At 55.3% G+C, this 13,801-nt stretch overlaps 5 protein-coding genes across 5 annotated transcripts; 3 read left to right on the top strand and 2 right to left on the bottom strand.

The window, feature by feature from the left end:
- Positions 1-351: 351 nt before the first annotated feature.
- Positions 352-2,910, bottom strand: QC763_200210 (uncharacterized protein; the record flags this gene model as incomplete). The annotated part of the gene is made up of 1 exon (XM_062909048.1): positions 352-2,910. One exon carries the CDS (start codon positions 2,908-2,910, stop codon positions 352-354), a length of 2,559 nt encoding a protein of 852 aa, XP_062767789.1.
- Positions 2,911-4,372: 1,462 nt separating this feature from the next.
- Positions 4,373-6,544, bottom strand: QC763_200200 (uncharacterized protein; the record flags this gene model as incomplete). Its single annotated transcript, XM_062909047.1, has 1 exon — positions 4,373-6,544. One exon carries the CDS (start codon positions 6,542-6,544, stop codon positions 4,373-4,375), a length of 2,172 nt encoding a protein of 723 aa, XP_062767788.1.
- Positions 6,545-7,143: 599 nt separating this feature from the next.
- On the top strand, positions 7,144-8,805 carry ORM1 (sphingolipid homeostasis protein orm1; the record flags this gene model as incomplete). Its single annotated transcript, XM_062909046.1, has 3 exons — positions 7,144-8,152; positions 8,322-8,680; positions 8,758-8,805. The coding sequence occupies exons 1-3, from the start codon at positions 8,017-8,019 to the stop codon at positions 8,803-8,805; spliced, it is 543 nt and encodes a 180-aa protein (XP_062767787.1). The 5' UTR covers positions 7,144-8,016.
- A 321-nt stretch (positions 8,806-9,126) lies between these two features.
- QC763_0029210 (uncharacterized protein) lies at positions 9,127-9,428 on the top strand (the record flags this gene model as incomplete). Its single annotated transcript, XM_062905499.1, has 2 exons — positions 9,127-9,156; positions 9,226-9,428. The coding sequence occupies 2 exons, from the start codon at positions 9,127-9,129 to the stop codon at positions 9,376-9,378; spliced, it is 183 nt and encodes a 60-aa protein (XP_062767786.1). The 3' UTR covers positions 9,379-9,428.
- A 162-nt stretch (positions 9,429-9,590) lies between these two features.
- QC763_200180 (uncharacterized protein) lies at positions 9,591-13,298 on the top strand (the record flags this gene model as incomplete). The annotated part of the gene is given in 3 exon segments (XM_062909045.1): positions 9,591-11,343; positions 11,351-11,988; positions 11,994-13,298. Coding segments are annotated over 3 exon segments (3,696 nt in total).
- Between the last annotated feature and the right edge of the window lie 503 nt (positions 13,299-13,801).

Genomic DNA, 13,801 nt, shown 5'->3' with positions numbered 1-13,801 from the left:
TCATGGTAATGATCGTCAAGTCGATGATGATAAATAACAATGTTCAGAATAGTAATGTAAAAATGGTCGTAAATGTCATAAAACACCTGCCACCCACCGCCCAATCACACCCCCTTCCATGTCCCGTCATCCCCAACACCAGCGATGATGCCATTCCCAAGGTATCTTTGTTTGACCGGTCCGTTGCACCTGTAACTTGCCAAAGTATGCCAGCCAGTCTTTTTTTTCCGTCCTTGAATCATAAATACATAACAGCGTGTCTTGTCATCCCCGTCCGTTCATTCGTTAATATGAGAGAAGACAGAGAAAAAGGTGTTGATAAAGAATGACAAGAAACCCCATTAAACCACCTCAAGACCTGGCAAAAATAAGCGGCACCAACACGCTGCCGTTACTCTCCATGGTCACCCTCTGCTGATCCGACCTGCACTCGGCCACATTCGCCATGCTCTTTCCAAACAGCCCTTCCCGGATCCTGCATCCGATACTGTTATTGCCTCCGCCCATATTGTGGCTGTTAGCATTGCCTCCGGTATGTAAAGGGTGCAAAGGCAAATCGGTAAGGCTCATCATCCCAGCGACCTGCTGCACCGCCGCCGACCCCTTGTTCTTTTCACTGTTCGCGTTGGCCTTTCTCGAAAACTCTCTCGAGAGCTTCGTCATGACTGCCTCCCTTGCTCTCTTGAGCGCAGACGACCTAGCCTCACGCTCTTGCGCTTCGGCAAGCATGTCCGCCTCGATCAGTCTCTGTGCTGGGCTCAGACCGTCGTCTTCATAAAGCCCATTGTCTTCCTCTCCGACGACGGAGCACACAAACGGCCCGGTCTTGGCCGAGGGGTCGTAAACTGTTGGCTGGAGGAGGACGGGGAAGGGGTCCGGGTTGAGGAGAGGGACTGAGATCTCGATTCTGGAGCTGCCCCTGTTGTTTCCGGTAGGGGATGGGGAAGGGGCCGGGGAGACAGAATGGGAGGAAGACAGAGAGTTAGACCGGCTGAGGGGGGGTGGCGTGGATGGACCAGGGGAGGTATAGTAAGGATGCTGCGAGTTGAAGTAGGACTCGTCGTCAGAGCCAACCACCTCCGGCATGGACGGCATTGTAGGGAGAGCTGGGAGAGCATCATCCGAGGAGTGGTGGCGATGGTGGCGGCGGCGACGTTGGAGACGAGGACGGGATTCAGAGCGTTCACGGTCTTTGGTTTCTTTGGGGGTGGTGGAAGCCGTCTCGTCGCTGCGGCTGCGCGAGTGTTTGAGCGTAAGCTTGCTGCTGCTCTTGCCGAGGCCGGGAAAGTGGCGAGTGCTCTTTTCCTTTTCTTTTTCGGTGCTCTTCTGGCTCTTGCGCTCGTCTTCTTCATCGTGGTCATGGTGTCTCCTCTTCTTTCTCAACCTCCTCTTCCTAAGCGTCGTGCTGAACCCTTCGCTCGCCTGCTTGGCGGCCTCAATGTCAGAGGCGACGTCATCATAGTCATCCAAGCGGTCGTTGCTGGCAGACGAAGAAGCAGCGGCAGCAGTAACACCCCTAGCCCACTCCTTCACCCCGGCCTCGAAGTTGTCGACGTCGTTGACACCGCCAAAGACCATTCCCTCAAGGTCGACCTCGAACAACTCCCTGCTTGCCTCGGCCGCAGCCGACGACGGTGTGACAGCTTCGTCCTCCGACGAGTTTGCCACCGCAGACCCTGCCGAGGTATTTGTCCTGGATGTCCCGGGTCTTGTGTTTGAGCCTGCGGAAGCGAATGATTTTCTTGACCAGCTGTCGGGACTGCCGCCCTCTTCTTTGTCCACCAATGGGCCCAGCGCATCATCCCAACTGCCTCTGATGAGTGCCACATTGTCAAAGTCAAATTCCCTGACAGTGCCCCGATGGTCGGCGACGAGTCCCTTCACCTGCTGCGCATTCATCGTCGCGTTTTTGACCGCCATGCACCTCAACTTGGGCATCATGAGCGGGTGTCTAAGTGGTTTGGGCGGAAGAGGAGACATGGGGGAAGTGACCTCGTTAAACAGCTTCTTGGAGTGTCTTGGGGCGGCGAAAAGGGGGTCGCCAGAGAGGGCAATGGGGCAGGGTCCCTTCCTCCCAAGCCAAGTGAATGAAAACTTTTCCAGCTGAGGGGCGAACTCCCGGATGTAGTCGTCAATAATCTTGAGGTGGTCGAGACCGGGGGCAGGGCCATAAAAGTCCCAGCTCTCAACAGAAATGTACAGCTTCTTGATTTGGCGCCATCGGAGGGCCGCCGAGGGGAGAGCGCCGAAGCCCGGCTTGTGACGGAGGTAGTTGAAGGAGGAAGGGTGAACACCAGAGAGCGAAAGCTTGGTGAGCTTGGTGAGAGGCGCGCGCTCGACCGAGATGCGGAGGCTGATGAGGGCGTAATCAACAATGTCCCTCCGGTAACGCTCACTGGGCTCCTGGCCGGGAGTTCTGATGGTGAGGTGGCGCATGTTGGTCATGTGCTTCATGGCGTTGATGAAGGAGGGAACATTGCTGGCCGCATGGAAAAGAGGCGGGTACTGCTGCGTGAGGATGTCGCCGAGCTCCGAATTGCCATACTTTGGCCTTGTGAGCGCCGAAGCCATGGACGTGTGGGGGTTGTACAGAAACAGGATCTCCTGGCCTGTCTGTGGGTGAATGAGAGGGGGTAGAAAAGTGACATTGGAATGGGGAAAGGTGAAGCTGAGGTGCTCGATGTGGTGGCCAATCCTTGACAATGCCTGAATGCGGTGAGGATTGGTGAAGGTGTTTGATGTGAAGGTCAAGTTGATGCGGACAAACAGCCGCCTGGTGACGAGATTGCAGCAGGCCGAATTGGCCACTCTCACGGCACAGAGGTCCTGTTTGGACAAGAGCTCGAAGAATCTCTCGCGCACCGTCTCCTCCTGCCAAAGGCGGTAGAATAATTGTGTACTTGACGCCATAGCTCTAGCATGTCGTCAAGAAACACAACCAACACTGGAATGTTTGAGAACTGCCAGGAGCCCTGCGCCAAGCAAAACGTGGTGGTTTCAAGTGAGGTGTGTATGTGAGATGTGTAGGTGAGATGTGTAGGTGAGATGTGTAGGTGGGATAGGTGTATAGCAAACGCTGTGGAGGTGAGAACCTGGGAACCTGAGATTTCTGTCAGAGACGAGAGAGAAAGAGAACGGGTTGTATTTCTCGCTGAGAACGGGGAAATAGATATCTGCTTGATCTAAAAAGAAGAGGTGTGATGGGGAAATAGGAACAGAAAAATTCTTGACCACCGGACGCGCGAGAGAAAGCCCGTGGACCAAGTTATACAAGCCCCCCTTCCCCTTCTCCTCCTCCTCCTCCCCTACCGACTCAACAACCTCCCAATTTTCCCCCTTCGCGGTTCCTCTCTCGTGCGCGATTTCGCTAGGGGTCATGGTTCGTCGTCGCCCCAGATGGCCGACCTGGGAACGAGTGGTGGTGAGTGACTCATTGTCCCATGTCCCTCTGCAGCTCTGGACTGGACATGCAGCTGGACAAGCGTGGATTTAAGGTAGGGCCAGGGACATGAGAACGGTGCTGCGACCGCGACTGACGTGTGCGGACCGCGCCGGGTCTCCTGAGTGGCCTGGAGGCTACAAGACCTGCATGCGACAACTGCGGCCGTCTGCAGGCTGTCTCAAGGCCGCCTCTTCTCGACCACTGGGAGATGTTGAAACGGCACTTGGAGTTGCGGGGAAGACCAGGGGGGAAGTCGCTATCGATAAAAGATAGGGCGGGAGGACAAGACAGGGTCCTCGTCGACGGTGACTTTCTGTCCAATCGATGGCGTTGAGAACGTTGAGATAGCTCTTGGCAGGCCACGTCGCGCGAAACACGCGCGATTAGTGCACGAAACTGGCGCGATGCTGGTTCCGCGGCCGATCACATAAAGCCACTAAGCGCCCCGCCCGTCTTCCAGAACAATGTCGCCTTTGCCTTAGGCCTCCATGGCCCATGTTGGGTTTCCTTACATGCCGATATCGAATATTTCACTCAAAAGGAGCACCCATCCCATGCTCATGCTCATGCTCATGCTCATGCTCATGCTCACAGTCGTGGACATATCAAAAACCACCGCCTTCTGAGGCCTCGCTTTCAAATTGCCGAGAAAGTCTTTTGAGTCGTGACCAGGACGCGGCCCCCACTTCCCCCCGGTGCCCAACTGCCGGCCTATCAGAAATGTTTCGAAATTTCTCCCCCCCCTGCTTCGTCGTCTGTGATTCGCAAGCGGTGTGCTTCAAACTGCCACCACATAGAGAGGAGCAGTTGAGTGGACTGGTCATGGCATGTGGATCATTGGTAGCATCATGTCGTGGTATTCTTTCTCTTCCTGCAGGACTTCGCAACTGGTAGAGGCTTTATCTCATCTATCACTTCTATTTATCGCTGTTAATAGCGACCTCGGCTCCTACCCCCACCTCCACTTCTGCCCCCGCCCCTACTTCCTCCACCGCCGTGTTTTCTCCCAAAAGAATTGTTCCCTGGAGGTAGCGGAGGAGGGGGCCCACGCGGTAGTGGTTGCACCGACACCGCCGGAGGCTTTGGAGGGAGGCTGGATGGGTATCTCGCGCTGGGTTTCTCCTGGTTTTGACTGCCATTCCCACTGTATACAGAGAAGTTAATGTGCCCAGACCGCGCCGGCTTTTGAACAATGGGTTGTATGAACTCATCATCATCGTCGTCGTCTGACTCGAACTGAATGTGCTGGCGAGGGACAATGCTTTTGCCAAGATCCGGTCTGCCACCTGATCTGTAATCTGCTGCAGACCGGTGACCGCCGCGGTAGGCAAGGGCCGTCTCTGAAGAGTTTGGATCCACGTACTGGCTTGCGTTCGCCTTGGTGAATGGGTTGAAACTGCTGCCCTTTTTCTCCAGCGCGCTGAGCCCGCAGTCGCCACCATAGTGCCCCTCAGCACCACATCGGTAACAAAAGACGGGTAAGGACTGGACTTTGGGGGTGTTGGAGGGGTTGGGTCGGAAGCTTCTCGTCAAGTTGACGCAGCTATACTCAATGTGGTCGCGCGAGCCACAGAGGGCGCAGTCCATTTCGTCCTGGGCTAGTATCAGTCGCTCTTTGCACTCGGCCACAGAATGCCCAAGTTGCTTGCACTTGGAGCAGCGTTGTCGAGCAGGGCAAGTCCAGCAAGGGTGGTCTTTGTGGCAGAACTTGCAGGCCATCTCGGGGCACTCGGCCGAATTGTGCTCCGAAGAAGCGCACATGACGCAAAAGACAGCGTCCGGAGCAAGGCCGGGAAAGTACCGGTCCCGGTACGCCATTTCCCCTTCTGTGAGCGGAATGAATTTGACCTCCTCATTCCTGTCGGTGACTGGTGCTGCGAGAGGCAAGGTTTCCTCCGCAACCACTGTTTCTGGGACTGGTTCCTCCCCGGCCTCCTTCTCCTTGGGCTCCTCTTCTTCTGTCTCTTGATCGTCGTCTAACGGCCGACCAGAAAGCAGAGAGGCAACCCTGCCCTTGTTCTTCGCCAGGTAATTGCTCGCATTACGCCTGGCTGCCGTGGCTCTGATTTTCGGCAGCCCATCAATCGTACCAATCCATTGATTGTAAGCCGTCAAGATCCTGCTGAAGTCTCGCGGTTCCTTGGTCTTGATCTTCTTGGAGTTGATTTCAGCTAAGTCCTGGCACCATATGGTGAAGATGTGTTCCCATGCTTGGTCGTCTTTGGCGTCCAGGGGAAGTGCGGACTGGTTTGGCCGAATGGGTTGGATCATGCCTCCAGCCTCCCAAGTTGTCAGTGGCTTGTTGCTGTTTTCGGATTTGCCGGTATCGCTGGTCGCTTTGTCTGTGCTGCGGTCACTCTGCTGCTCTGCAGGCGATGCTGGTTCGTTCTCCGGAGCAAGAGCTGCCGATGCCATCTCTGTGAGGGCCTCTGGAGTGAATTCAAAACTTTGAGCTGCCCGTAGTGCCGCCGTCTGCGCCAGCGGGTCTTGCTTTTTTCGATTTTGCAGCCAGTTCGACCAGGCCTCTCGCAGAACCTCTGGGTCTTGCACTCCCTCGTGGTCCTTGTTCAACCTCATCAGTTCAATACACCAATGCTTGAACCTGGCATCCCAGGATCGTCGTCGAGAGCTTTTAGGCTGACTCGGATATCCATCTGGTGTAATCAGACCCTCAATAGACGGCCTTGCCTCAAGCTCGACGGCAGTATCTGGCTGATCTTGGACCTGGGGTTTTTCTTCGGACGGCTGCCCGGACTCCGCTTCTGGGGCCTCCGGGACTTGATCACCCTCAGCGTTTGTTTGGGGTGGCTTCCTGAGCGAGGGAAAGGATATCCTCAACCCGCCATTGACACCAGCATTCCAGCCATGATGAGCTTTGGCGAAGGGCTGGACTGGCGTGAAGCTCTCCGGTGCCGGCGACGAGCCAGACTTGGAATCTGTGATCTCCCCCTCATCCTTCTCATCAAGCTCGACAGTCCTTGTGCGTTTCCTGGTTGAGTCCACATCCTCCTCGCCTGCTGGACTGGAAGGTTCCACCTCTGAAAGAGATCTTTTCCTGGCAACTGGGTGGTCGTCCACCACAGTATCTTGCGCTGTATCCATGTTGAAGGTTCTTAAAATAGCCGTGGTGAATGAGAGGACGAAAGGGAATGATGGTGGTAATGTCGTCTCGGCAGGCAGGGGATGACGCGTCTGCGGTCTGCATTCCGCGATGAGATGTCAAATATTAATCGAGAAAAAAGTGGCCAGCCAAATCCCTGTCATTGCCAAGCCAGCTGGTGATGTTCTCGAACCTTGATAAGTAAGCTGTCTGTAGCTTTGGGGGGAAGACCCAAGATGGTATAGCTTCACAGTATTTGGGGGAGACCGTCAGTCTTCACCATGACCGAAACCAAAAGCCCAAAGAGTAAAGAGTAAAAACGCAGATATCGTTGACGAGGCCTGATGATGAAAGAGATGATGTTGATGTTTTGTGGGTCGACTTCGGAAGTGGAGCAAGCAGCAAACAGGCGGGAGAGAAAGCCACACATCTCTGATAGCAGCCTAACGGCAACAGATGTTGGGCCGTTTGACAGTCGGCTGCATCACTATCAAATTTCACTACGCCCCAGGGTACAGGGCATGGAAGTCCCTAATAAATACGAGGTCGGCCTATCAGCACATGTGGCAGCGGCCACAGGCAGTAATTTGCAATGGCCGGCATTTAAATGTTAGTGCTGCACGTCTTCTCCTCCGCAATCTCGGACCAATCTGCGCAGTGGAGGTACCTGACAGGCCATCGCCTGGGGGGGTCTTATTCTGGCCAGGTTGCCACCTTGAACCACCACCTCTCACCAGCATTTGCGCATTTTTCCCATTGTCCTTGGCTGTCGTGGCTATCCCGGCCATCGGACGCCGAACCCAGCCAACTTCCGCTGCATCTCCATATCAACACCCGCTCAGCCTCTCCCTCTGGTACCTGAATCCTGTGTGCTCTCACTCCAAGTCTCGAAGAGCAGTACACTACCTACTACAGAATACACGTTGTAATAAAAAGCGGAATACGTCGCGAAAAAGGGCAGCCAGATCAGTGCCCGTCGGTCCTGTCAGGGGGGAGCCACGTCCACTATTTGTCTCCTCTTCAGACCTCTTCCTTGCCTCATGCACCTCTCTTCGGCTTTCACGGAACATCGATTCTTCAAACGCCCCCACAAGCTCTCCGCCGCAGCCTCACTCAGGCACTCGGCTTCTGGACAGACCACGCAACTTCTTCCTGTGCTGTCTGTTGTCCAGCTCGGCGATTGGTTGTGACATCATCCCACTGGCGATACATCTGGCACTGGCATTGGCTGTGTCAATCCTCCGCGTGTGACCTCGCTCGACCGACCGCATTTCTCCCCAACCTAACTCCCGGCCGACCGATCGTGCTTCGTGCCCGTTTCCTCCGAGCTCCCGGTCCGGCTTCTCGATCCTGTGTGTCGCACCCTTCGCCGACCGCCAACACCGCCAAGCTGTCTTCCCCAATCCTTATACCACGCACCGTCTCTTACGACGCGGGCGCCAATCCTCCGCGTCGTGGATTCACGCACGGAAACATGGCAGACAAGGCCGGCCGAAGAAGGAGGTCTAGTAGTATCCTCCAGGTCTACCATGAGCCACCAGAGCCCATTGAGCAGCTGAGCGACCAGTCTGCCCTGCCGAACCTGAACGCCAACTGGGTCAATGCTAAAGGTACAGCCTTTTGCCTTTGTGCTTTTGTGATATCTGGTTTGCCGAAATCAACTCTTTCAGGAGAGCTGGGGGGAGCAGCGGAGAGTGTAACAAGCTCTCAGAGGGGAAGACGATCAAGGAAGGACTCAAAGGAGAGGAAGACCCGTGCTAATATCTCTCTCTCTGCCAGGTGCATGGACAATTCACTTTGTCTTGATCTTTGGCCTCAAGATCTTCTACGACAGTCTCCCCGGCGTTTCACAGGAGACATCATGGACGTTGACCAACATCACGTACATGTTTGGCTCCTACATTATGTTCCACTACGTCCGCGGCGTGCCATTCGAGTTCAACGGCGGAGCGTACGACAACCTGAACATGTGGGAGCAAATTGATGATGGAGCCCAGTACACGCCCGCCAAGAAATTTCTCCTGAGCGTCCCCATTGTGCTCTTCCTCCTGAGTACGCACTATACGCACTACGATTTGGCCTATTTTACAATCAACTTTCTCGCTGTTCTGGGAGTCGTAATTCCAAAACTGCCCGTCGTAAGTTTTGTTCCCCTCAGTCTGTTTGTCACCCTTTTGGCTGGAAACGTCACTTCTCACACATGATAAACGTACAGAGTCACCGCATGCGCGTTGGACTGTTTTCGGGAGTGCCTGAAGATTAGGATGCATTTGGGGCGTTAGGTTCATGGTTTCGATAGAGGCAGAGAATGTGAAGGTATCACCAGGCAACAGGTAGCGGCGAGGAGGTAGGGAAGATAGGGTGGGGAAGCAGCAGTCGATGATATCGATCATTTCCATGGAGAAGACGGCATCGTCAGTTGAACAGGCAATCAGATACAATCATTGACCCGATCCCAAGAAGACCTGGTTCCACACTCGCCCCTGTACTCGTACCCATTCCGACTTGAAGGTTTGCCCCAGGCTGAGCCGTCCGGAGGAAGAACTCGGCAGCAACTCCACCTGCCCCTCGCAGCCGACTCAGGATGGCTTCGGCAATGGGAGATGTGGCAGAGGTGGGTGCCCTCAGAAGCCCGTCTCTGGTCAATACGGACTTCCTAACACGCCAAAACTACGCCACAAAGCATACTCTTGACAGCTCCAAGACCGGTCCCGCTGTCAATGCTGTGTTTTCGTGTCTTCCATGCCGTGCTAGGGACGCCGTCGGTCCGCTCCAGTCCAACATATTCGGAGTCCATGGTGCCATGGCCCATGGGGGCTTTTCCCAACAAACCTAGATGCAAGCCGGACATTGATGACGGCACGGAACCGATCCTGTGATCAGCCATAAAATCAATTTAGAAATGTCCTTCCCCGAAACGCATCTTTCTGGATCCTCTTCTGTCCCCTCACTCGGTCACTTCCACGACACCCCTTCTTCAGTTTTTTTCAACGAGGTAGCAGCAACCCTCTTGCTCCTCCTGTGTGTTGAACGTCGCCTCCGGAAGCCATGAAGGCCTCAATAGTGGCCCTTGGTGCCGCATGGGTTATCAAGGCTGCTCCCTTTCCGGTGTCATCTATACCACCTGAACCGCTCGAGGCAGCATCAGCCGATACCATTCCGCCGGCTTCTGCTGGCCCCATCTCCTCTCCCCTTCCCTTTTATCAGGGTGCGGAAGGAGATGACGAGCTCGCCGACAGACTGTGCAAAGCCGGCGGCAGCGGTGTCTACTGCCACACCAAGACTCTCGTGAGACCAGGTCTCACAGTCTACCCAACCAGGCCCATCGTCATACCCATTGCCCACACCAGAACCGTAGCTGCGTGGCAGCCAACATCGGGAGCTGCCACAGTTTCCAGTCCTCACCCCTCGGCCGAACCATCCGCCCAGCCTTCTTTGCAAATCTCTCCCATCGCTTCTCTGGTCTCCTCGCTTGTCTTTCCCCGGCCTTCACCTGAACCGAAGGTCGAGGTGGAAGTCAAGACTGAGGTGAAAACCGAGGTCAAGAGCGAGCTCGAGATCGAAGTTGAGGAGGAGGTCCCGACTGATGTCGAGACTGATGCTGAGACCGAGGCCCAACATGAGCTACAGGATGAGCTAGAGGTGGGGGGGCAACAGGAGTTTGCCTCTGACTACCCCTCTGTCCGGGCCTCTGCTGCCATTCCTTCTGTCCGGTCAGACCCTTTGCCTACACCGCAGCCATCGCCCAAGCCAGAAGCCTCTGCCCCCAGTGCTCAGCCCAACCCGTCCACCGCTACAGAGGTTCCTTTCCCGGAGCCTTCTCCTGCCGGTGCGGAGTTTGACCTCGGCTGCCACCCGAACAGCAAAACACCATGCAATGCCTCCAAGAAGTGGGGTCACTCTGTTGATGAAGGAAATTACAATGGCTATGATGGAGAGTCTGGCTTCAGACCCGGCAAGTCTCGGGGCGATCTTGAAGACTGGGAAAGCGAATGGACGGATGATGACTATTTCGGCGGCGGTGGCGGCGGTGGTGCAGGCTTCGACTTCCCCGATTATAGTGATTTTGATGATGAGAGGGGAGGAAAAGGCAACTTCCCTGGCGGCAACCTGGACAAGGACAACAATTTTGGCGGCAACCAGCATGACAACAACCACGGTGACAACAACCATGATGACAACAACCACGATGATAAACATCACAAGCACAAGGACCACAAGCACAAGGACCACAAGCACGACAAGCACGACAAGCATGACAAGCACGACAAGCATGACAAGCACGACAAGCATGATAAGCACAAGGATAAGCATCATGATGAGGACAAAGATGAAAAGAGTCCATTCTCAGGTATTCCTCATCTTCCAGGCGGCAATAACGACAAGCACGACGATCACAAGCACGATGATCACAAGCACGACAATAAGCACGACCACAAGCACCATGACAACAAGCACCATGACAACAAGCACCATGATAACAAGCACCATGACAACAAGCATGACAAGCACAATAAACACAAGCATGACCACAAGCACGATGACCACAAGCACGATGACCACAAGCACGATGACCACAAGCACGATGACCACAAGCACGATGACCACAAGCACGATGACCACAAGCATGACAACAAGCACGACAACAAAGACCATAATGGTGGGAATCCTTTCCCCGGATTCCCTGTTCCTGGTGGTCAGCACGGTCATGGTGGACAAGACGGTCATGGCGGACACGATGGACATGGTGGAGGATTCCCCGGAGGTCACGGCAACGGCGGTCATGGCTTCCCCCCCTATGGTGACAGTGGTTTTGGAGGTCATGATCATGACCGTTTTGAGGACGAGTCTGGACATGATGACTTCGGCCATGGCCACAATGGCAACAACCATGGCAGCGACCCCAACCCTCTCTACCCTCCTCCTCGGGTGTCTCCCGATCGTCTACCAGATCATGACGGCCGCCCTGACACCGGACCATACGGCGTTCCGATCCCTCCACCGCCTCCTGTGCCTGGCTTCGACAGAAACGGACAAAGCAACGGGTATGGTGGCCAAGACGGATCTGGGTTTGATCGCGGTCACGGCCACAGCGGCAATCTTGGTGATGATTATCACAGAGCTCGATGCCCTGAAGGCTATTCTTGCCGCCCTGTTCAATACTGCGACCGAAGGACTCCATTCTGTGAAATTGATACTGACCGCTGCCCTCCGTTCCAATCTTGCCAACCCAACTACCCCGAACACGCCCATCCATTCCCCCCGCGGGACGTCAACCTCAACACCACAGGCGGTTACCGGCCCCCGCCTCCTGTTCCCTGCGAGGGCGAACACTGCAGCCATGTACCGCCGCCGTATGTGCCTTGCCATGGGGACAATTGCCCTCCTCCCTATGTTCCTTGCAGAGGAGCTGGTTGCCTTCCATCTCCTCCGCCTTACGTGCCTTGTCAGGGCGACAACTGCCCTCCTCCGCCGCCAGTTCACTGCGGTAATGGGACAGACTGCGGGCCGTTCATTCCTGCCCCTCCTGCTAAGCACTGCAAGGGAAGCAACTGTGAGGTGAATACCCAGGGGCCCGCTAGCTGCGATGACGATGACGATGACGATGACTGCTGGGACACCTCGGACGACTCGGGCAGTGACAGTGACGGTGACTGCGATTCCAGCTCCGGGTCTGACTGCGATTCCAGCTCCGGGTCTGACTGTGATTCCAGCTCCGGGTCTGACTGTGGTTCCAGCTCTGGGTCTGACTGCGACTCTAGCTTTGGGTCTGACTGCGATGCAGATTCGGATTCAGACTGCGACTCCGGAAGCGAATCCGACCACGAGCCCACCAAGTGTGTGAAGCCTCAACAGCCTCAGCAGCCCCAGCAGCCTCAACAGCAGCCCCAACCTCAGCAGCCCCAACCTCAGCAGCTCCAACCTCAGCAACCTCAGCAACCTCAGCAACCTCAGCCTCCCAAACCCGAGTGCGAAGAGCAGCCCGAGTGCGGGAAGCCGCAACCTCCGGCCCAACCTCCCAAGGCAGAGAATTCCCAACCTCCAGCACCCCAGGCTCCTCCTTATGAGCACCCCAACTATATTCAGCCTCAACCTGCTCCTCAAGGGAATGCTTCCAATCCGCCACCGGCCCCTTGCTGCTCGGGCCCCAAGCCGGTTCTGGTCCCAGTCCCAGCACATGTTCCGGAGTATGAGTCTGACTCTGGCTCTGACTCTGGCTATGACTGTGGCTCTTCCTCCGACTCTGGCTATGACTGTGGCTCTTCCTCCGACTCTGGCTCCGACTCTTGCTCCGGCTCCGACTCTTGCTCCGGCTCCGACTCTGACTCGGATAATGAGGATGACTATTGGGCTCCCCCAGTTGCTCCGCACGAAGAGTGCCCCGAGGACGACGGTGGTCCGAGTGATTGCGGCGGTGGCAACCCCCCTGCCCCTCCCATTGATGATGGAGGCTATGTTGAAGAGCAAAGCTACGTCCCGCCTCCTCCACCGGTCATCGGCGGCCCCGGCCCTGTGATCCCCTCTCCTCTGCCCGAGCCGGCCCAGCCTTACGAGGCCCCTCCTGCTCCTGCTCCTGCTCCTGCTCCTGCTCCTGCTCCTGCTCCTGCTCCTCCCCATGAGCAACCCCCCGCGACACCATCCGATTCCGCCCCGCTACCAGTCTATACTGCAGGAGCGGCGGTCAATTTCCAGGCCAGCTTCGGCATGGCTGGGTTCGTGGCTGTTGCCGTGGCAGCAATCGGGCAGGTTTACTAGGTTTGTCTCTCACTCGAGATTATGCCGCGAAGAGCAAATGATAAGGAGACCACGAGCAAGTGTTGGAAGAAAAGACCCAAGGAGTTTGTGTTTCACCAAAAGTTTGACCAGCCAGAGCTTGATCAAAAGCAACCCACATGGACCAACTCTCCCCATCTTTTGGAGACGCGCACATACAAACACAGACAAAGCCCTGTATTTTTTTCCTTTGTCCTCGTCTCTGCTGACTTCTCTTTTTTTTTTTTTTTTTTTTTTTTTTTTTTTTTTTTTTTCTGGCTTTTCCTCGCAATCTTTTTCTCGTTGAAAAACAAAAGCGGGGGGAAAGGGGGTGAGTAGAAAAGCCGTTTGTTTATCTCTTCTTTTGGTTGTTTTCATTTTGAACATGGTCAGCAGCTGGTACATGGACAGACAAACATATTTTTTACATGTACATTTCCCTACTGCTGGGTTGGACGGGATGGGAATTTTAGGATTGGATGGGGAAGGGAAAAAGGGGGAACAGA

The sequence above is a fragment of the Podospora pseudopauciseta genome (assembly GCF_035222475.1).
Source record: "Podospora pseudopauciseta strain CBS 411.78 chromosome 2 map unlocalized CBS411.78m_2, whole genome shotgun sequence".
Lineage (NCBI taxonomy): Eukaryota > Fungi > Ascomycota > Sordariomycetes > Sordariales > Podosporaceae > Podospora > Podospora pseudopauciseta.
This window is presented reverse-complemented; position numbering and strand designations above follow the sequence as displayed.